Source organism: Camelus bactrianus, chromosome 16 (assembly GCF_048773025.1).
Source record: "Camelus bactrianus isolate YW-2024 breed Bactrian camel chromosome 16, ASM4877302v1, whole genome shotgun sequence".
Taxonomy (NCBI): Eukaryota; Metazoa; Chordata; class Mammalia; order Artiodactyla; family Camelidae; genus Camelus; species Camelus bactrianus.
Genome location: NC_133554.1, coordinates 55,152,372 through 55,174,197, shown reverse-complemented (window position 1 = coordinate 55,174,197; position 21,826 = coordinate 55,152,372). Strand labels below are relative to the sequence as shown.

The 21,826-nt window shown below is 51.4% G+C and overlaps 1 protein-coding gene and 1 long non-coding RNA gene across 3 annotated transcripts in view; one reads left to right on the top strand and one right to left on the bottom strand.

The window, feature by feature from the left end:
* Positions 1-7,661: 7,661 nt before the first annotated feature.
* SAP30BP (SAP30 binding protein) overlaps positions 7,662-21,826 on the bottom strand; it is a 31,280-nt gene continuing 17,115 nt past the window's right edge. For both annotated transcript variants that reach the window (XM_045513582.2, XM_010950756.3), the window contains 8 exons: positions 19,128-19,170; positions 14,345-14,433; positions 11,888-11,979; positions 11,032-11,092; positions 10,593-10,644; positions 9,645-9,703; positions 8,422-8,506; positions 7,662-8,124 (listed from right to left, as the gene is read on the bottom strand). In XM_045513582.2, coding sequence (XP_045369538.2) covers positions 7,943-8,124; positions 8,422-8,506; positions 9,645-9,703; positions 10,593-10,644; positions 11,032-11,092; positions 11,888-11,979; positions 14,345-14,433; positions 19,128-19,170 — 663 coding nt within the window. In that variant the 3' untranslated portion in view covers positions 7,662-7,942. The remainder of the gene's footprint in view (positions 8,125-8,421; positions 8,507-9,644; positions 9,704-10,592; positions 10,645-11,031; positions 11,093-11,887; positions 11,980-14,344; positions 14,434-19,127; positions 19,171-21,826) is intronic.
* Positions 13,156-14,396, top strand: LOC141573661 (uncharacterized). Its single transcript, XR_012499646.1, has 3 exons — positions 13,156-13,268; positions 13,376-13,496; positions 14,261-14,396. It is a non-coding gene; the product is annotated as an uncharacterized LOC141573661 (long non-coding RNA).

Here is a 21,826-nt window from a genome sequence, read left to right as displayed (position 1 = left end):
GTTGTTTTGCACCAGGCTGTTCCCTCTGCTTGGGATCCTCCCACCCCCACTCCAGCCTGGTTTATCCTCCTTATCCTTGAAGGCATTGTGCTGATGTGGCATGCTCCAGGGAGTCTCCTTGACCTCCCTGCACCCTGGACTGGGTTATGTATTCCCCTGGGGCATGGTTTTCTCATGTCATTTGCCACACTGGTTTGAAATAATCTGTTTAGGCGTCTCTCTTCCCCAGTGGACTGTGAACCCAGAGGACAGACATGCTGTAGCTCATCTTTTTATCCCTAGTACAGTGCCTGGCACATAGCAGGTGCTCAGTAAATGTGTGGTGGACCCAAATGGGATTGTCACATCGCCTCCCTGAGCCTCAGCGCTCTCACCTGTAAATAGACTTGTGCATTAACAGCTCTCAGAGTGACTGTGAGAGCAGCTGTAAATAGACTTGTGCATTAACAGCTCTCACAGTGACTGTGAGGATGTGGAAGAGCTGTGACACCCAGTACTCACTGCAACTGTGTGAGCCCCAGTCACCACTTGGCCACCTTGCCCAGTTATCTGAAATCTCTGCACAGGCCAGGGGCTCAGAGAGGCTGTCTGCTGGATTTGGAAGCTCTGTGGCAGGAGCCCCAGTTTGGCTGAGGCACCCAAGGCAGAGTGTGCCTGGCCAGGACAAGTGCCGTGTGGACCTGAGCTACACCAGCAGATGCCCAGTCCACCCCAGGAAATGGGAGTTCAGGGAGCAGCCCACTGCACCATCCATTAGAGGAGGAGATGATATGCACCCCCCTGGAGGTGGGGGGCTCACACACCCTTCTAGAGAAGGAGACCCCACCTCACACCAGTCAGAATGGCCATCATTAAGTTCACAAATGATAAATGCTGGAGAGGGTGTGGAGAAAAGGGAGCCTTCCTACACTGCTGGTGGGAATCTAGTTTGGAATAGCCATTATGGAAAACAATATGAAGATTCTGCAAAAAAACTAAAAATAGACTTACCCTATGATCCAGCAATCCCACTCCTAGGTAAATATCCCTGGAGAACTCTAATACAAAAAGATACATGCACCCCAATGTTCATAGCAACACTATTTACAATAGTCAAGACATGGAAGCAACCTAAATGTTCATCGACAAATGATTGCATAAAGAATATGTGGTATGTATAGATACATATACACACAATGGAATACTACTGAGTCATAAATAAAGAATGAAATAATGCCATTTACAGCAACATGGATGAACCTAGAGATTATCATACTAAGTGAAGTAAATCAGACAGAGAAAGACAGATTCATATAATATCACTTATATGTGGAGTCCAAAAAAAAAGGTTCAAATCTTATTTACAAACCAAAAATAGGCTCACGAACATAGATAGAAAACAAACTATAGTTACCAAAGGGGAAATGTTGGGGGAGAGATAAATTAGGAGTTTGGGATTAACAGATACACACTATAAAATAGATAAACAACAAGGACCTACTGTATAACACAGGGAACTATATTCAATTTCTTACAATAATATATAATGAAAGAAAAGCTGAAAAAAATATATATGTATAATTGAATTGCTTTGCTGTACACCTGAAACTAACATTGTAAATCAACTACACTTCAATAAAAATAAAAATTTAAAGAAGAATAGGTTATGTAACACTCAGCTAATGAAATGCTTTCATACTTTCTTAAAAAAAAGTTGGCGGTGGGGTGTAGGTATTGCTCAGTGGTAGAGCTCATGCTTAGCATGCAGGAGGTCCTGGGTTCAATCCCCAGTCCCTCTATTAAAAAAACAATAATAAATTGAAAGAAGAGTACAAAGATCACCTGCATTTTTTACTGCCTAGACCCAAGTTAACTTTTTGCTGTATTTGCTTTATTTATGTATTTGTTATGTATTTACATATTTTTAAAATTCCAGTTGAAGATATCATGACATTTCAACCTGTAACATCTCCCAAGAACAGTCCCCCACGTAACCACAATGACTTCATCACACCTAAGAAAATGAATGAGAATGCCCTAGTATCCACCATTCTGTCCATATTAAAATTTTAGTTGTCCCAAAATGTCTGTTATAATTATTCCCTTTTGAATTTGGGTTTAATCCACGTCTAATCCGCTACATGGATTGTTTTATCTTTCTTACCCCCAAAACATTCTCCCCTGCAAAAAAAAAACATTGACCTTTTAAAGAGACAGGCCAGTTGACCTGCAGGATATATCCCACTGTCTGGATTTGTCTGATTACTTTCTCATGGTATCATGAGACTTGACTTTTTAGCCTCCTATAAACTGGAAGTTGGGTCTGAAAGTCTGATTAGATTCAGTTTAGACGTTTTTGGCAAGGATGGTCACAGGTGGTGCTGCGTGTTTCATTGGGTGAACGTGATGTCAGCTGCCCCACTAATAGTGATAATTGAGGAGTGACCACCATCTCTCTCCATTGTAAAAATAGGTTTTCACTTTATGATTAAGAAGTAATCTAGAGAGGGTGATGGTGTTTTGTCACCCTGCCTGTTTCCCAACAAACTTTCACAGGTCGGTTTTAGCATCCATTGTTGAACCTTGTTTGAATCAATTATTCTTTGGGGATTGAAGAATAGTGATTTTCCATTTTTATATTTAACAGACGATATCCTTCTGATTAAAAAAAAAAGTTCCCTTCATCAACTAGGGATGAAATACGTGCCTCCAAAATACAGAGTAAATGCTTTTTTTCTTTTTGAGTTACAGAACTTTAAAAAATTACTTCTATTATTACAAAGCAACCCAAAAGAATTTTTTTAATTCTTACTTTTTATTGAAGTGTAGTCGATTTATAATGTTTGTTTCAGGTGTACAGCAAAGCGATTCAGTTATATATATACATGGATGCATATGTATTTTCTCAGTTTCTTTTCCATTACAGCTCATTATAAGAAATTGAATATAGTTCCCTGTGCTATACAGTAGGTCCTTGTTGTTTATCTAGGAAAGACTCTTTTTAGAATTGTGGTAAAAACTAAAAATTACCATCTAAATCATTTTAAAGTGTATAGTTCATTAGTGTGAAGTATATTCACATGGTTGGGCAACACATTTCCAGAACTTTTTCATCTTGCAAACTGAAACTCTAGACCCATTAAATAGCTCCTCATTTCCCCCTTCCCCAGCCCCTGGTTAGCTGCCATTCTATTTTCTGTCTCAACGAATTTAACTACTTAACATACCTCATATACAGCAGGGTCATACAATATGTCTTTTTGTGATTGGCTTATTTCACTTAGCTCAATGCCCCTTAAGGTTTGTCTACATTGTACACATGGCAGGATTTCTTTTCTTTTTAAGGCTGAATAAAGTTTCATTGTACATATAGACCACATTTTGGTTATCCATTCATCTTTCGATGGGCATTGGGTAGCTTCCTCCTCTTGGTTATTGTAAGTAATGCTGCTATGAACTCGGGTGTTCGACAGTATCTTCAACACCCTGATTTCAATTTTATTGGATATAAATGCAAAATGGGATTGATGGATCACGTGGTAGTCTTATTTTTAATTTTTTTGAGACCCACCATACTGTTTTCCATAGCAATTACATCATTTTATAATCCCATCAACAGTGTACAGGAGTTAATTCTTTTAACTATGAATTTCAGAGTAAAGAGTTGATATATTCAGCTCTTACGGTGGCAAATACATTTTTTCCTTCCTTTTTTCAAATACTATGCATGATAGATTTTCACTTATTCAAAGATAATAATTGTGATGTTGTGATATAATAAGAAATATATATATACATATATAAAAGAAATACATATTTGGCCTTTGTCCATGGTTCTTCAAACAGCTCCAGAGCAGTAAAGGTGAAAGGAGAGTCTTTGTTATTCATAACAAGCCCCTTTCAACCACACCAGTTTATGTTAATGAAAAGACTTTTTGGAAGGCCACTGAGGTTGGGGGCACTGGTTGTCAGGGGAACCAGTCACGTGATTGGAGAGCTGGAACTTTCAGCCTCAACACTCCTCCACCCCCACATCACCCCCGCCAACCTCCAGAGAAGGGGGATGGGCTAGAGATTGTGTTCCAGCACCAATGGCCAGTGATTTAAGAATCATGCCTGGTAACGAAGCCGACATGAAAATCTTAACCAAAGTGGGTTCAGATTCCTTCCGGATTGCTGAATGCATGGAGTGCTGGGAGGGTGCGTGCCCAGAGAGAGCTCGGGAGCCCCGCACCCCTTATCCCATCCTGTACCCTGTGCAGCTCTTCCTTCTGGCTGTTCCTGAGTTGTATCCTTTTATAATAAACCAGTAATCTTGTAAGCAAACTGTTTTCCTGAGTTCTGTGGACCGTGCTAGCCAATTATCGAGCCCAAGGAGGGGGTCATTGGAACCCCAATTTATGGCCAGTTGATTAGAAGTAGGGAAGGCCCGGACTCGCAGCTGGCCTCTGAGTAGGGGGCAGTCTTGTGGGACTAAGCCCTTCACCTGTGGGGTCTGTGCTAACTGCCAACGTAGGCAGTTGGTGTCAGAAGTTCTTCGTGTGGGAAGCACGCACATTCGCTGTCAGAAACGTTTTATGAGTGTCGTGAGTCGCAGTGACCAGGAAGCAGTATTTTCCTTTTTCACAGTAATTGGCCAGCGGGAGATCCCTTCAGACTGGCTCCTTTGACCTTTGCAACACTCGTGGTAGGTGGTAGTCCTCAATGCTTTCTGGAACAAACTGGCCCAGTCCCGCTTCGATTTCTGGATCAGCTGTGTCTCTCCGGAGAACCCTGGTTCCTTTTACCGGGAATGGTATTGGGGATGGAGATCTGGGCGCTACGTGTGCTCATTGCTACTGGGAGCCATTGCTTCCGGGTCCTTCCAAAGCATATAGCTAGGACTTTTTTTTTTAATCGTGAGTTCATATTGATATTTCCAATTCAAATTTAACATGAAAGATCTTTCTTAATTTTATTTTATGCTCGTATATCTTTCCTTTATTATTTTTTGTTTTGTTTCCTCCCTTTTTTATAGAAAAGCATAGTCTATGCAACTTGCCGTTTTCATTTTATCTCCCCTGAAGATCACTCCAAATCTGTCCACAGAGGTCTTCCTCATTCCTTTTTATGACTCAACGGCCCTTTACATTTTTGTGACAAGAGATTTTAAACATATATAAAATTAGAGTACCCATCACTGAGCCTTCACGGCTGCCAGCACGTGTACATCAGCATACGGTGGGATGCCGTGAGGTTGGCACAGGGGTTGGGAGTCTCCAGTCTGATGACCAGGAGGGCGGGGACCACGTCCCTTCCATCCCTCCAATCACCTGGGCACTCATCTCATGCCAGGCACTTGGGACGCAGTGTTGTTGGTGCCCTCTCCTCTCACAAGAACCGGGAGACAAGCATAGTCTCACTCAGCCCGCCTACACGTGGACAGAGGTTGCAAGGCAGTAGTGTTATCAGAGATGCAAGAGAGTGGGAGCACTGAGAAAGGAGCAGCTAATGCCCAGGGGAGTTGGGAAGGGATGAAGAAAATCTGAGCTGCATCTTGAAGGTATGGGTGTGCCTGGAGGTGGGGAGTGATAAAAGAGCAAAGGTGAGAAAATGGATGGGAGTGAAGCAGCATAGGGGGCGTGGGCGGGGACAGCGGCGGGAGTGGGAGGCTGAGAGGTGATGAAGATGCTGGCAGCCTTGCATGGCAGGCTGAGGTCGACTCTCCTGTGGACAGCGGGATACCACATAATGTGGCAAGAGCTGGGTGTAGGAAGATGCCAGCCCGATTGGAGCTTGGATGGGAGTGGGAGACTGAGAAAGCCAGCAGATGAGGCCACAGCCATCTGTGAAATGAGTAGTAATAACAGCGACAGGGGAGGGGTTTCTGAAGTGACCTGTCAGATGTGGGGGAGAGCACAGGGTTCCAGGTACGCAGCTGTGGGCCCCGGACAATCACGATGTCATCATTCAAGACTAGGACCATGGGAAGGGGTAAGTAGTGTGTGGGTGGGTGGGAGTAGAGTTCAGCTTGGACAGCCTGTTTGTGAGCAGGGACAAAGCATTTTGGGTCCAAGTGCCTGGGACATCCAGTCTCCACAGAGAAAAGCGGATAACCCGCCCCTGTGGCACCCTCAGTGGGACTAAGGTGGGCAGGCACTAGTCCCATTTTACAGTAGGACAGTAAACTAAAATTCAAGGGGATTAAAGCCCTTCACCCCCCTCATAAGGAGTGGAACAGCTCGGCCCACTGGAGGCTGCCCAAGTCACAGGTCGTGTTCATTCCCCAGGGCCCTGCAGCTGCGGCCCCGCAGGGGGAGGAGCCATTCCGATAGCTGCCCAACTGGACAGCTCAACGGCGGGGCTGGAGGCTGCCTGCAGGACAGTAAAAGGCCATGACCCTGGCCAGTTTTATCATCCCCAGAGTTTGCTTCTATCTTGGTCTAAAACAGGAAGGAATTGGATTGGGCAACAAGCACCGGTAGAGTACTTTATGGTTTATAAAACTTTCACATACATCGTCTCATTGATTCCTCACAAACACCTTAAGAAGCTTTATTACCATGATTTGACAGGAGGCTTACAGAGGTGAGGGCCCAAGACACACACACACACACACACAAAACTAAAACACAACTTGTTTTAAACGGGGACCCAGGGCAGAGGCGCTGACTCCGTCCCCACTGCCCCCCCGTGGGCTCCACGGCGCCCTAATGGAAGGAGAGGGGCCCCTGTTGGAGGCTGCAGGGCAGGAAGCCCCTTCAGAGATCATCTCGGGACTGAGGGGGCAGCGGCTCCTCTCCCCCAGGGGGCAGTCTCCTCAGAGGAGGGGAGGGGGGAACTGACCGCCTCTGGTGCCAAGTGTGTTTGGGGGGGAGGGGGAAGTGCAACTCGCTTGTTATTTTGGGGGCTGCAGGGTCTTCGCGCCCCTCTGGTCACACAACAGTATCAGGCGCCATCTCAGGACACCTTTCTAACCCCCGCCACCCCAGGGAAGCAAGACAGCTCTTCACAGCCCGGCTTCCTTCTGTGACACGCAGCCCTTCCGCTGGACGGGAGAGCTGCCAGATTGCAGGAAAGGCAAACCAGTTCCCTCCGGACTCGGACTAGAGGGCTGGCAGGGGCTGGGAAATCTGTTTTGGCCCCAGAGAGGAGCCCGGAGGCCAGTGGCGATGCCCAGGGGCTGCTGCGGGGCAGAGATAACAGGCACAGGAAGGGCGGGGCAGGATCCTCCCAGGAGCCGGGTTTCACGTAAACAATGAGTGGCTGCCTGCCGGGCAGGAGGTGATTCAGCTCCCCTGACCCCCGGGGAGCCCACTGGCCACGCTCACCAGGCACCAATACCGCGACCCCTCCCTGCGAGGGTCGGGGACCAACCCTGGCCCTTCTGGTAACTGGTGGACTTCGAAAGTCAGGGTGTGTCCAAGAAGTGGTCTGAGGAGGGCTCAGCTGCCCCGAAGAAGGTAGAGGCCTCAGCTCCTGCCTGAGAACTGGCTGGCTTTCAGGCCCTTGGTAGCAGACAGTGGGAACATCGGGTCTCCCCCACTCGGGCCACCCTCTCTGAGCAGTGCCACAGGCTTTGGTCACCCTGCTGTCAACCCTGAGGTGATAATCCCAACTGAGAAGATGGGGAGGACACTTGAGCTTTCACATTTGCCTGAAAACGGACAGTAGAAGAGGTCAGTGCATCTGAGATGCCGAGATGTGAGGACACGGTGCTTTTAATACGGAGGCAGAGACTATGGGGCGTGGGTCGCGGCCCACAGTGCCCCACTCCTCCGCAGCAATGTCTCTTCCGGCTGGAATGCCACATGGGGACTCCTCATGGGGTGGCATCGAGGGAGCAGGTCCCAGTCCTGAAATATACAAAGCGGCACCTCCCAGTGGGCACTGGTCACCGGGCTGCACAGTCCTGTCAAGTCCCAGAGTGGCTCCTCCCGACAGAAGGGAAAATGTCCGAGCCACCCCAAGCTGGTCCCTCAGGTCACTGCTTGGCCTTCTTCACAATGGTGCCCACGGCAGAGATAACGGTGGTCTTGGAGCCACTGGCACTGGTGGTCACTGTGACCACAGCTGGCAGCGTCGCCGTGGTGGTGAGGATGGTGGGCTGGGCTATCGTGGTCACCGGGATAGCTGAGTCCCACTTGCTCTTTCTCTTCTGGGCATCTGGGCACAAAGCAAGAGAGAAGTCAGGACCAACACCAGCCAAAAAGCAACACTCCCTTTCCAGTGGTCAGAGCTGAGGGGACAGAAACTGCTGGGGCCTTTGCCCCAGAAAGCCAAGGGGCAGCCAGTGAACTGGGGACCCCACCCCAGCCCCAAAGCAGGCTCAAAACCTCTGGGCTCAGAGAAAAGCACAGCAAGGCTGGGTCCAGGCCCAGATTCTCATGGTGTCTGTTCCCCAAAATGAGGCAGGGAAACCCTTGCTGCATCTGCAGTGTGGCTGGGAGGCAGAGCCTCTACCTGCAACAGCTGTGCTGGCTGTGGTGGTGGTGGTGGCCGTGGCGTTGGTCGTGGTGCCCTTCTTGGTGCCTGTCACAAACTCAATCTGGAAGGTGAGAGAGATGAGCGTTAAGACCTGAGCAAAACTGTTCATCCACATCCTCTGCCAGCCGTCTGCTCCTGGGGGGTGGGAGTCTGGTACCACACAGAGAAGGCACTGAGAACCAGCTCTGCTGAGACCGTCTAGCAGGAGAGGTGACAGAGCGGCGCCGCAAGGGGATTTTTACTCCTCTGAAGAGAGCTTCCCAAACAGACGTTGGACCCCTCCCGGCATCACCATGTCTCTGCATGTGCTTGGGCACCCCTGCCCGCTGTCCCACCATGTGCCCAGCCCCCTCGCCCTCATACGCTGAGGGAAGGACGGCTCTGGTCTCAGGTGCTGCAGACACATCCCTGCAATGAGCCTGAGGTTTGGAAGGAAGAAGGAAAGAGACAGAAGGGAAATTCAACCAAGGGTCATGACTGTGGAAACCTGATCACCCCTGGAACCAGGTCCCCAAGGGCTGCCCCACAGCCCCTCTGCCCGGGGGATGGAGGGAACATCCCAGAGGCCACAACTGCTGTGGAAGGGTCAGGCCAAACCACAGGTGGGAAGAGCTGGTGTTCTGAGGTCCACTTTCTCTCTCAGAGACTCTGGTTGGAAAGGGCACAGTTCTCAGGACAATGTCTCACAGCCAAATTTCTGTTCCCCGAAGGACCCAGACCACACTGCTTGGGAAGAATCGTGCTCAGGGTCCTAAAATGAGGGGTCACCTGGCCATCAGGCGTGGGACTTACAGGGAAGCGCTGAGTCGGGCTGCTGAGATCAGCTCTGGAGCCCAAGAAAGGCACAGACCAGAGTGCTCTGGGAAGGAAGTACTTGCCTCCATTCAGGCCAAGGAGGGCACTGATGACCCCAGAGAGAAAGCCCCTGAGGCTCTGTGGCTGCAAGGGGGAGGGGAGAGGACATAATGAAGCAAGTACAAGACCCCAAGGAACCAAACGGGGGTAACTGGGAAGCACCTTCAAGCTGATTTAAGGAGGCTTAAATCCAGCACAGGGCACACCTAAGGCTGCCCAGAGCATCCTCAGGCAGCATACTGGCGGGGGGGGGAGAGCAGCCTGGAAGGCCCCTGGGCTCAGCCAGCAGGACCCCTGCACTCCAAACACCTGCCTTTTCATCAGGACGTTCGTCCATCACTTACTTTGGTTCGCTCCTTTTTGGCCTTTTCCAATTTGTCCATTTCAATCTTCTGGGCTTTGGCTAGGAAGACAAGAGAAGCATTACACAAACAGCCCGGGAGCAGCCCCACACGAGGAGATGGTTTAAGCCGAGGGACCCTAGTCCAGCACTTTCCACTTGCCCCGCGTTCTCATTTGATGCACTTGAGTAGCCGGCAGGCCCGTGTGGGCTCAGTGTCCTTCTGTGATGGGCAAAACCCTGTGCCAGCTCTTGGCCAGCATGAAGCAGGGCCTCAAGCGCAAAGGCCCCAGGCTGGGGCTGCGCACCCCTTCAGAGGGGCCAGCTGCTCCCGAGCCTCAGCCAGCTGCTGCCACGTGGGAACGCCGGCCCAGCGAGAATACCTTCCCAGCGACCCAGAGCAGCCGGAATCAGCGATTTTTAAATAAAACGTTGGCAAGGAATTCAAATTAAAGCAAGACAAAGCTTGTGTGGGCCAAACAAAACACACCTACAGGCCGGATCTGAGATCTGGCATCTGAGGGCTTGGGCACTTTGAAATTGCTCCCAGTTTTCCCAGATGGGCCCCTTCAGAAAGTACTACAGTCTCGCTGGCCGCCAGCCGCCTGGCCACCGTATACGCCTGTGTGGCCAGCCCCTCGCGCCTTCAAAGCTCGGCGTGGACAGTTTCCTCGGGGAGGCTGCCCCACCCCCTCAGCCCTGCAACGCCATCGCCCCAGCGCTTGTCACCGTTGGAATCACTCCTGTCATCCTGTCTTCTCTGCGGCTGTTATAAGCCTCCTAAGTCAGGGATGGGGTCTGGATTGCTCAAGGCTGTAAACCCAGCTCCTCAGATGTGGCCAGACACGGAGAAGACCCTGAAATATGTGTTGCCTGATGACTGACTGAGTGACTGGATGGGCAGACAGACAGATGGACAGATGGGTAGGTAAGTAGATGGATGGCTACCCACCTAATGCCTCATAGTAGGAGTCCTCAGACCAGCCGTGGGGGTCAAACATATCCTGAAAAAGAAAGGGTTAAAGCTGCAGTAAGGGCCATCAGATGACAAATGACTTAGAAACCCAAGTGCCTCCCCGCGTCTATCTATGGGTCCTCCTGCCTTCAAAGGCAGAGGAGCTCAGCTGTTACCCCTGATCTCCAGCCAATCCTTCTTAGGATTGAGGGCAGTGATGCATTTGCCCAAGGGCTAGTCCATGGGCATAGTGAGTTCACACTCAGACTCTAACCAAGCAGAGGCCCCGGGGCTCGAACAAGAGCGAAGGGGACTGTCCTCTCCAGCCAACAGTGCTGCCACCTTGTCCCTTCAGTGGCTCCGGGCTGAATCCAGCAGGGTGAGCTCAAGGCCTTGGGTATCCTCCCTCACCCTCATCCCCTGCAGGAGGGAATACCTTTGGGTAGTTGGTGCCGAGCTCATCAATTGCACAAAACTGGATCAGCTTCTCATAGATGCTGAAAGAAGAAAACCACAAAGTGCTGAGCAGGCCCGAGTCACCAGATTTCAAGAGATCAGAACCATTCAGCACCTGGGCTCAGGTGAAGCCTTTAAACCCAGCTGAATCATTCTAAGCTTCCCAACGGGAGGGGAAATGTCCACTGGCCTGACATTAGAAGTCACTTCTCGCACTCCACCCTCCACCCTCACAGGGAGATGGGCTGTTAGCAAGGGGCCAGGACAAGGATCGTGTTGAGAGGAGGGCTGCATTTTTTTGGTCTTATCAGGACACCTGACCTTCAGTCTGTGTGGCTGGATCAAGGCCACCATACCCAGGCCCACAAGGGCCAGGACAGGTCATCCCATCAACACACTGGGCTCTTTCCTGAGTGTGTCACTTACTTGAGCACTGGACAGAGGGAGGCCAAGACAGAGCTGTTTCTAAACCCTCTCCCCTGCATGCAGAATCAATGACTTTTTAGAGGGAGAGGAAGAACCTGGGGTGATGGTCTAGTCCAACCCCCTCATGGTGCGGCTGAGGAGATGGAGGCCTCGAGAGGTAGCGTCTTTAGGAGCAGCGTAGAAATGAGACCCCGGCCGGGCGCCCTACTCCAGACCAGGTCTCTGTTTCTGCTCTACGTACTGCTTAATGTGTTCAGTCTGGATTTTCAACAGTAAACCTCAGCGAGGTTAATGTGGTCTGGGTGATGGCCCCTGTGGGCTCAGGTGGGATCTGAGCTGAGCCTCTCCCTGCCACCTCCATGGGGGCATACCGGTCCCCAGCCGACCCTGCAGGCTCATGGGAAATTCACCTGGGGTTCCGAAATTCCTTCTTCCTTTGGATAATATAGTTCATATCCATTCCCTCCTTTATCTTCCGCTCATAAAGCTTCTGGATCTTGTCCTATGGAAGATTAACAGAAGGATGCTTATGACAGAACCCCACTCCCTCATGATCCCAGTCTGTGGTCACACATGCGGTGTGGATACGTGGACAGAGGAGAGCCACAGAGCCACGAGAAGCCCTGCTCCGGCCACGTGGTCTTCCTCTGCCAGCCTCTGACCAGCCCTGAGCACGGGTAAGACAGATGGAGACCAGTCTGCTTTTCTTTGGCTTTCTCCTGATCCGCTCTGGGTGGTCAGTAGAGGGAGTGATAAGGTCAAGGCAGTGAACCCATGGAGAAGACATGGAACAAGTCCCCACTGGGCTAATCAGTTCCTGAATCATCTGAAGAGAAGTTTCAGGTATTAGTGTTGATGGGCAGAGTCTGCATGCTGGCTTTATTTTTAATTTTTATTGAAGTATAGTTGATTTACAGTGTTCTGTTAGTTTCTGGTGTACAAGTAGTGATTAAGTTATATACATTCCTTTTCATTACAGGTTATTACAAGATCCTGAAAGTAGTTCCCTGTGCTATAGAAGGACCTTATTATTTTGAACGCTGGTTTTAAATTTTAACACAGGGTTAATTTCTAGCAGGAGACCTGGGAAGGTGATGTCCTTTCAGAGGAAGGCAGGAATAGAGGTTTTGGAACCTGGTTTCACAAGTCTTCCAGGGTGTCCTCTGCTGGGAGGCTCACAGGTGGCTGGTCCTCACCACTTTATCAAGAGGCACCACCAGGGGACAAGGGCTCATTTCTCATCAAAACTCCTCTCCAGGCCCCTGCCCTGGCTTTCAATGGGAAACAGGAGAAGCACCCAGCAGGGATCCAGGCCAGTGCCACAGGTGTGCCCAGGCCCAAAGAGATGATGTCTGCAACAAATGGCATCAGGGTGGCCTGGTGCGTGAAGGGGCCCGGAAACCCAAGTCTCAGGGCAGAGCCACCTCTAAGAAGGAGCAGTCTTACCCAGGAAGGCACACGCTGGCCCAGGGCAAGGTATCCCGGCCGCCACCCCCACTAGTGGCAGCTAAACACAGACACTCCAGAAGGAAAACATTTCAGGCTTCACTTGCAGGAGGAGGTGGGCAGGGTGGGAGGTCCTGAGTGAGGGAGGACCTTTGGGAACATCCGGAGAGATGACCCATCCCCTCTACCAGAAGGCAAGACTGGCCAGAGGAAGCACAAATTGCAGAGAGAGGTCAGTAACACATTTACAGGGAAGAGAGAAGCCGGGAGCAACACGCCTCAATGTTAACCTCTTCATAGGTAACGAGGGGAGGCCTGCACAGAAGGCTCGGCAGACAGAAACAGGTCTGCATTTTATAGACGACTTTTCTGTGTCTCCCGGACCATCAGACAGGTTCTCCTATCTCAGGTGAACTAACATGTTTGCTCAATGTCATGGTTTCTACCATTAGGAGGATCTAAAAAGTAGAGATTCGGAACTTGAAGGCTGGGCCAGCTGGATGTCTCTGCCTGGAGGATTGCTGGACTGTCCTTACAGCCTGTGGCTTGTTGCCTGGTGTAAAGCTGATGGAGGTGATGCTATGCTGGGAGGCAGGGGGTAGGTGGTGGTGGTGGGGGGGACAACTCAGCAAAGAGAAGAGACTTCCAGGAAGAGAGGAACCTCCGGCCCCGCCCAGATCGCCCCGTTCCACAGCCCTAGGACCCATTAGTCATCCATCCGTTAGGGTGGTGCCAGGGGCCTGCGGTGTAGCCAGAGGCACTGGTAGAACCTACAGGATCAAAGGCAGAGCAGGTGGACGGGGGCCACTATGGGGCAGCCTTGGGGGTCTGTCCTGTAGTCACAAGGTCTCATTCACAGAGGAAGGCACAGAGGGACGAGGAGACGAGATCACAGGGGCTTCACAAAAGGAGGTGTAAATCCTGCTCCCTAGGGAGTGGCGGCACTAAATGTTCCATCTCCTCGGGGCAGGTCTGTATGAGGTTTTGTCAGACAAGCTGGAGACCTGGCACTTTAGGAATTCGAGGATAAGAGGAGGATAGGAGTTTTATGAGCATAAATGCTTGTGTGTTTGCATTTCTGTAATCTGTTTATTTTACGTTCTGAAGAAAGATCCCTTAGTTTCTTAGCAAAGTTCCACTGAGACTGTCCCACTGGCTCAAGGTTGCCCAGAAAAGGTCTGCTGTTTTATCTGCCGAGGTTCAGGACCTTACAGAGGGCAAGCTAGGGGCCCCAGCGCAAGTGGCAGTGGTGGTGGGTCCAGAGCAGACGCGAGAGCGGGCTCAGGGAGGTCACCAGGACTGCAGGCTCCTTTCCACCTGGGTTGTTTCATTTACAGAAGCCTCTTAAAGTCAGACCAAACCAGACCCCTGCCCCTGGATTCCTGTCTACATGGGCCTCAGCAGCCGTGCCCTGCGCTTACTTGTAAGTGATTTGAACACCTGCCAGGGGGCTCCGGCGGGATCTTGATTTCATCGGGTGACATGTTCCGGACTCTTTCAGAAAAGGAGGCTGTTGAGAGAACAGAGAAGAATTCTGTAGGTAGGAGGGACAGTGAGGGTGAAGGACAGGCATGGACAGTACAGAAACCAAAAACCACACACAAAGTGTTTTCAGAAAGGGACACACGCTCTGCAACAGTACAACAGGGTGTGTGGAGTAGCTCTCTGAGAGGATGCATCTGAGCTGAGATCAAATGACCAGAAGGAGCCGGCAGGTGTCAACTCAGGGGAAGAGAAATTCAGGCAGAGGGCACAGTTTGGCCACACAGCAGCAGTTCACTGAGGAGACGCTGTGTCCTGGGGTGTGCTGGGAAATGTTTACCAACCAGCGGGGAGGTGGGGAGCGGTCTGCCCGTTTCTGGGCTGTAAATCCTCCCGCCAATTTCAAGCTATCAATCTGCAGTCACTGAACTGGCTCATCACGTGAGCCAGCTCCAGCCCCCGACGGGCTCTGCCCCTGAAACACCCTCCCAGGATTCTGGAAACTCAGAGTCTGGCACCATCCTTCTTACCTCAGGCTGTCCTACTCAGGCTACAGGAGAAGCTCAGGGTTCCCTAGGCTTTGAGACTCAAAGCTTTCAAACTGCCTTGTGTATAAATGACATTTGCAAAACTACCTGTTGATTATTGGCTTAGGGCCCTTTAAAAATAAGCCAATCAACCACTTCATTCCTGGGAACAAAAGGTCTGATTCCGATGTGCAGAACCACAACTCCCAGGGGACAACTCACTCAGAGGTTTGCCCCTGCCCACCCAAGCTTCTGGCTCTCTCTCCCCTCCCCTCCCTGCTGCCTCTGGCCACCCCGGGGACTGTAGAGTTGTGCTCTGGATCACCCAGACAATGCACTGTTTGTTGTAAGATTCTGTCTGTGCTTTTAAAAACATTCTCTCATGAAAAGGGCCATACAATGAGCAAATAGAAGGCGGAGTGGGGTGGGGCAGGATGAAGGCAAAGAATGAATAATCCGGCACCCACGACACCCTGCAAGTACTTACTGGGTGCCAGGCCCCAGGCGAGGAGACCCGTTCTCAGTTGCAAGTGGCTGCCTTGACTGTCGGGGACGGCCCAGCACAGCCTTGCCCTTCTCTCCCGAGGCTAGGTTAATGTTTTTTTGGCAGACAAGGTGCTCTGATTTCTGCTTAGAGCTTTGCTAGTCTCAGCTGCTACCAAACAAGCCAGCACACACTGCAAAATACTGCAAATACTGAGGCTGGGGCCCAGGCCCAGGGCCCAGTCTCCTCACACAGCTACCTGTGCTGACCCTCACCGTCGGAAGATTCTCACCGGATGTGCCCCAGGAACAGAGCACTAGACCTGCCCTTTTAGGTGAGGGCAAGAGGACAGAAACTGGGTGACATATCCTGTTGTGGATCCTAAACACCAGTGCAAGCATGGCACTACATGTTGCTCTTTGCCAGCACCTTCCTTCTGTCTCCTGCCTCCTGAAGCAAGGGTGACACCCAGGTCTGGCTGGAGTTCAAGCTCATGCTGACTTCCTCCTTCCTCACAGACCTGGGAGAGGCAGGAGTTCTAAGTCCAAGGCTCAAGCAGGCGGCAGAGGCCAGCTGAGAGTGGAATTAGCTGGGGTATGCTGGTCCTCGTATTTCGTAACAATCAGCAACAAAAGCAAGGGGGGCTCAGGCAGGCTTTGGGCACGAAGCGAGGGCTGAGGCTTCCCTGGGGTGGAGAAGGCATGTGTGCACGTGACAGAGAGACAAAGAATGCCCTTTGGCATTTGCCAGGAAAGCCTTTTGGAAAAACAGGGTGTGACACTGTTGCCACAGCAACTCAACCACATTCAGGCTCAAATGGTATATAGTATGACAGAGAGGGCGAGCCCTCCCCCCTCCAGCTCGCGGGCTAGGAACTGGAGAGTTCCTTGGGAGTCACTGGCAAATGAAGGGACAGTCAGGAAACTAGACTCAAGTTCATCTCACAGATTTCAGGAGAATCTTTCAGTGATTCTCTCTCCTAAGTCTCAGCATGGACGTGAGTACAAGACAGTAGACCCACATACATGGCTATTCAAAACCACTTTCTGGAAACACGCTGAGAAACGCACCCAGGCACGTGGGAGCAGCCCGTGTCTGTGACTGCCCCGGGTCTGCCGGGGCTGTTCTAGGAGGGCATCCGTACTCAGAATCTGAGAATCCTGTGTTGGCGTGATTCACCCCGGGTGCGTGCCCAAGTCACAAAGCAGCGACGGTAACCGTGGCTGCCAGGTGTGAATCGGCACAGAAGCAGCTCCGACGGCTGGGCCTGTGTAACGGCGGGGAGGGAAGGGATGCCCGGCGGGTGCTGTGGGGCCGCAAGCAGGAGGCAGTGGAGCATCTCCAGCTCACCAGAGACACGGAGAACCCAACTAGAATGCCACCCTGGGGCCGTGGTCCCAGGCCTGCCTGCGGGCACCCAGAAGGTTTGTACAGGGCGTGCACTCAGCTCAGCCGAGCAACTACAGAGCTGGAGAGGCCTGAGCCAGCTTCTCCGCCTTCGTGTGCTCCATTAAACGTATGAAAACGCTTCCCACACCAGTGGACCGCTCGGTCCCTACAACCAGAGGCCTGAACGGAAGGGAGCAGAGTTCAGGCAGAGGGGCTGATAACCATGGCGCCCTGAGCGGGGGCCACACTGCACGGGCCAACCGTTACCTCCTCCGTGAGCAGCGGGAAGAGTAATCAAAACCATGAGGCTTAAAGTTCCACCTGTGTCCTTTGTGGGTAAGTGGATTGAGAAACTGCAGTGTAACCCTACAATGAAATAGTATTTGACAATAATAAAAAGCAACTATGGATATGTTCAAGAACATGGATGGATCTCAAAAACATTATGGTAAGTTAAAGGAGACAAAACAAAAAAAAGACTGATTTCATTTGTATCAATGGTTCTCCAACGGGGGCAATTTTGCCCCCTCAGAAAACATTGGGTGATAACTAGATATATTTCTTATTGTCACATCTGGCAGGGGGAGGGGAGTGTTGCTGGCATCGAAGGGGCAGAAACCAAGAATGCTACTAAAACATTTTACAATGCATGGGCCAGGCCCCTACAACAAAGAATTATCCAGCCTAAAATTTCAATAGTGCCAAGGCTGAGAAATTCTGATTTATAAGAAATTCTAAAACAGGCCAAACTCTAGTGAAGAAAGGACATCACTGCTCGCCTGCGGCTGAGGGAGGAACTGCCTGCAAGGGGAGGGGTCCAAGGGCACACTTTAGAGTGATGGAAAAGTTCTACGTAGCAACTGTGGTGGGGATTAACACGACTACGTATCTGTCCACACCCATCAAATGGCACACTTAAAACTGGCAAATCTTACTCTATGTAAGTTATACCTCAATAGAGCTGTTTTCAAAAAGTGACAGAGAAAAAGTGAGAGCTGGTTGTGGAAGAAGTTGGGCTGAGCCGGCCGAAGCCCACACACATTCCACCGCCTGACGAGCGGAGGGCACGGCCTCGCTGGGCTCCGGGGAGGCGGCTCTCTGACCCCAGCTCCTTGGTAGTAAACAGCCGGGACAGCGGGGCAGAGGATCCAGGCCACAGCCGCCCCCATGGGTCACCCACTCGGGGAAGCCCACTGGCTTCCTGGCAAGGCTGTGCTCTGTTCCCTCTGCCTGCAAAGCCAACTGGTCCACCCCTTCACTGCCATTTTCTACAGAGCAAACTTAAGGTTTTGAGAAAACTCAAACTCCATTCATCAGAAAACTCAGGGGTAAATCCTGCTCAGGGTCTGGGCCGCTCAGTGTGGTCACGCTCCTACCCAAGCCTTCCTCAGGAGACAAGCAGAATGAGTAACTTTCAGTTTCTTTAGTCAGGAAAACCAGAACAGGTTCCCGCCTCCCGTCCTCAGTGAAGGGACCAGTCCAGAAAAAGGACAAGTCAGAGGGACTGCAGGGAACAGTGTTTCCAGGCTAAGTCCTGGGCTTCCCAGGGGTGGGGGAAGTGAGCCTCAAAGGCTCTGTTTGGAAGCACAGGAGTGGGCTCTGCAGGGCACCTGCAAAGCAGAGCCACGGGGAGCGGGAGCCCTGCTGTGTGAGGACTGATGGAGTGGGCAGGGAGGCGGCCACAGTCGCCACAGAGAGGGAGGGTCAACCCCTCCGTCAGGTTTGGCCAGGCCTGGGGAGAGCTGTTACAAAGTCCAGGGCCAAACTGAAGGAGCTGAGACACTTTCTAAAAGGATCAAGAAGCTGGGGTTAACACACGACCGGGATGACATGTGTGCTATTTTCCAGAAATGTGACTGCCCTGGCCAGTTACATAAAGGGTCCCAGACTCCAGGGCTGTGAGCATGTCCCCTTCTGGAGACAGAGCAAAGCGCCAGCAGAGGCCACATGTCTGCTCCTTGAGCACATAAATGTGCCAGTGGAGCAGGCAGAGCGGGGACAAGGACAGAGGATGGCCGCAGAGCACGAGGGAACAAGCTCCCAGCTGGACGGGGCCCTGAATCCCTCTTGACAACACTGGCAACTGACCAAAGCCCAGCGAAATGCACTATGAATGTGATTTTCAAAGAAGAATTGTTCCCTGGGTGTCTCACTCAGACATCTTATGAGATGCCAAAGGCCCGGAGAGAGAGGATAAAGAGACAGGCTCGCAGTGGAGCAGCTGCCTTGGCCAAAGCAGAGAGAAGCCACCTGCATGGCCGGAAGCCAGCTGGCTCCGGGCAGGGCTCAGAGACACGCCCCGAGGCCCCCAGGGGTACTCACCAACCAATTCCTGGGGATCTCGCTTTTCTATTTCTGGGTTATCCTGCAAAAGAAAAATAGAAACACAAGGAGGTGAGCCTGGGGTTCCTGACCATAGTTACTCTCCTCACTGACACCACTCCGGGTTTTTAAGGAAGGAAAAGGTGAGAGGACCGCAAAGAACTCTAAGAGTGAGCCAATACCTGGGGCCTTCCGGGACCCCTGGAAATCTGAGTCCCCCTTCTTCCTTCATCAGAGCAGCCGGGATGTTCCAGATGCCTATTTCAGTCTCTCCTCCACGGCCTCCAGCAGTGACCAGCACCCACTAGCGCTGAGGAGAGCAAGCACCAACCAGCCGGCACCTGTACACCCGGAGCCTGCCCATCGCTCTCCAGGGGGCCTGGCCGGCGCCTTTGCCCGGTGCCAAGGAAGCAGGAGGCGGCCACCGTATAACATGAGAACCCCAAGACCAAAACACAAGAGACCGTCTGCTCCCAAGAGATTTTTCTTACTTTCAGTTTAAGCCAAAAAGGGAGACTCTCTCCCAAGGAGGTAGCTCATGGAACCTGGGAGCAGGCAGGTAGCGGGCCTTTAACAAGAGATGGAACCACCCCCAGGAAGGCCCAGCTCAGAGGCAGGGTCTCTCTGGCTCTCACTGGCTCACTTGTCAGATCTCCCTACGTTGGCTTCTAGTCTTTCCACAGGAAAGCTTTCTCTGATCCTCAGTGTAAACCACCGCCCCCAACACCCACTTCCACGCGTCATTCGGTTCCAGCAGAATGCAGAAACCTAGGAGCAGGTGTCTTATCAGATGGCTTTCTGGACTTGCTCTGTATTTCACTGCTCAGAGTAAAGAGTTCATCTCAATCAAATCAACTGGGAGAAGGCAGGTTCTCAGCCCCGTTCTTGCGCCCGGGCACTGCTTCCACTGTTGCCAGTGCCCAACGGCAAGAACATATCTGTTTTCCCCATTTCTGGGGAAACCGAGTCCCTCAAACACAGATCAGGAGCCTCCAGTGCCCTAACGCGCTAATGATCAAAATACCAGAAGCTGTGCTGGTGAAGTCTGGTCTCATTTCCTTTTCTTGGTCGGTGAGGGAGGAGATAAGGCAATAGCAACTCTGGGCGAGACAGGAGCACGGAAACAGCCGTGCAGCTCTGGGTGCTCCACTTACACGAAGCGAGGCTACATCAAGGTAACGTCTCAGGAAGGAGGACCACTGGCCTCCCTCCAACTACGGCTCCAGGCTAAGACCAGAGCAGCAGTCCTTAGTCCTCTTCCCCCAAAAATCCCTCTGGATTCTGGGACAGGCCAAAACCCCCTCATTCTTTGGAACACTGCGCCTATTCATTGGACCTGGATGGGCATAACTTCAGGCCAGGCTGCTTAGCAACTGTCTCCTCCAGCCACCAGCCCCCTGCCAATCAGGTGGGCAAAGAGGAGGGCCTGGAGGGCTGCCGAGCCAAATGCAGGTTGGTCATCAATCAGCTGCCCCACAGAAAGCACCAGTCTCCTGGGGCCACACAACCCTCCCTTTGTAGCAGCGGCTCTGGAGGAACCAATGTTAAAGAGTGTGGCAGTGACAAAACATTGGACTGTAAAAGGCTCTTAAATTTTCCCTCCAGGGGACAGCTTTCTGGGCGCTAATTGTGGGAAAACATCAGTTGGGTCCACCCTGCCTCCCCTCCAGGCCATCTGGCTGGTCGTAAGGGACTGACCCATTAACTCTTCAAAGGCCCCCCAGGGCTCTTTCTCAAAGCGCTGCCCCAGCCGCTTTCTGGCCCAAAACAGCAGAGCAGAGGATGAGGATGCAGGCAAATCTACTTGGGAATTCCACTTCCACGCATCTACCACAGAGGCACAGGAAGTTAGTCACCAAACAGACCAGTGTCTCTTCAAAGGGGAAAGTACTTGTTTACTTCCGGGGCTTCTTGGGGAAGATAAAAAGGTGTGAGGTTCCCTGGGGCTTCTCTCAGCTTTTGTGCCCCCAGCCGTGGGAAGGGGAGGGATGGGAGAGGTGGGGATTCCTGCATTTCACAAGGTCCTGGCCTGGCTTAGCTGAGGTTTGTTTAGCCAAGTCTCGGGGAGAAAGATGACGGGGCAGAATCACAAAGTTTTCCCCACTTCTTTCAGACTTTCCTTTTTTGGCATGGCTCCTCATTTCCCCCTCAATTTATCTCTCTACACATACAAAAACAAAAATAAAAAAATAAACTTGGTAGTTGGTTTCAATTTGCTAACTAGTCCAGTCTTTGCTTTTCTACATTCACAACGTGTGTGTGCACTCATGCGTGTGCGCGCACACACATGCATATGCGTGCGCACACACATGGGGAGTGCTCAGAGTGTACCCCGAGTCCCATGGAGCTATGGCCTCTTATTCAGTCCCAAACCCAGCATTCCCAGGCACAAGCCCCACCCCACCTTCCCAGCAGTGGAATCCAGCTCCATGCTGTCTCCAAGCAAAGTGCCAAGCAATGGACAGTGGACCCCACTCCAAGTGAGAGAAGACTCTCCTGCCTTGAGAGAATTCTATAAGCCACATGTATGAATGAGCCTCCAAAGACTGGAAGCCATACAATTCTGCATAAAAGTCTCCTGGAAAGACTTTGGAATCTGTGGTTGCTCAGATGCCCTATTTGTGTCACAGGCACCCATGGGAATTCTCAGGCCCTGGAAAAGCAAACAATGGGAACCTGGGCCTCCGGGTGGCCACACC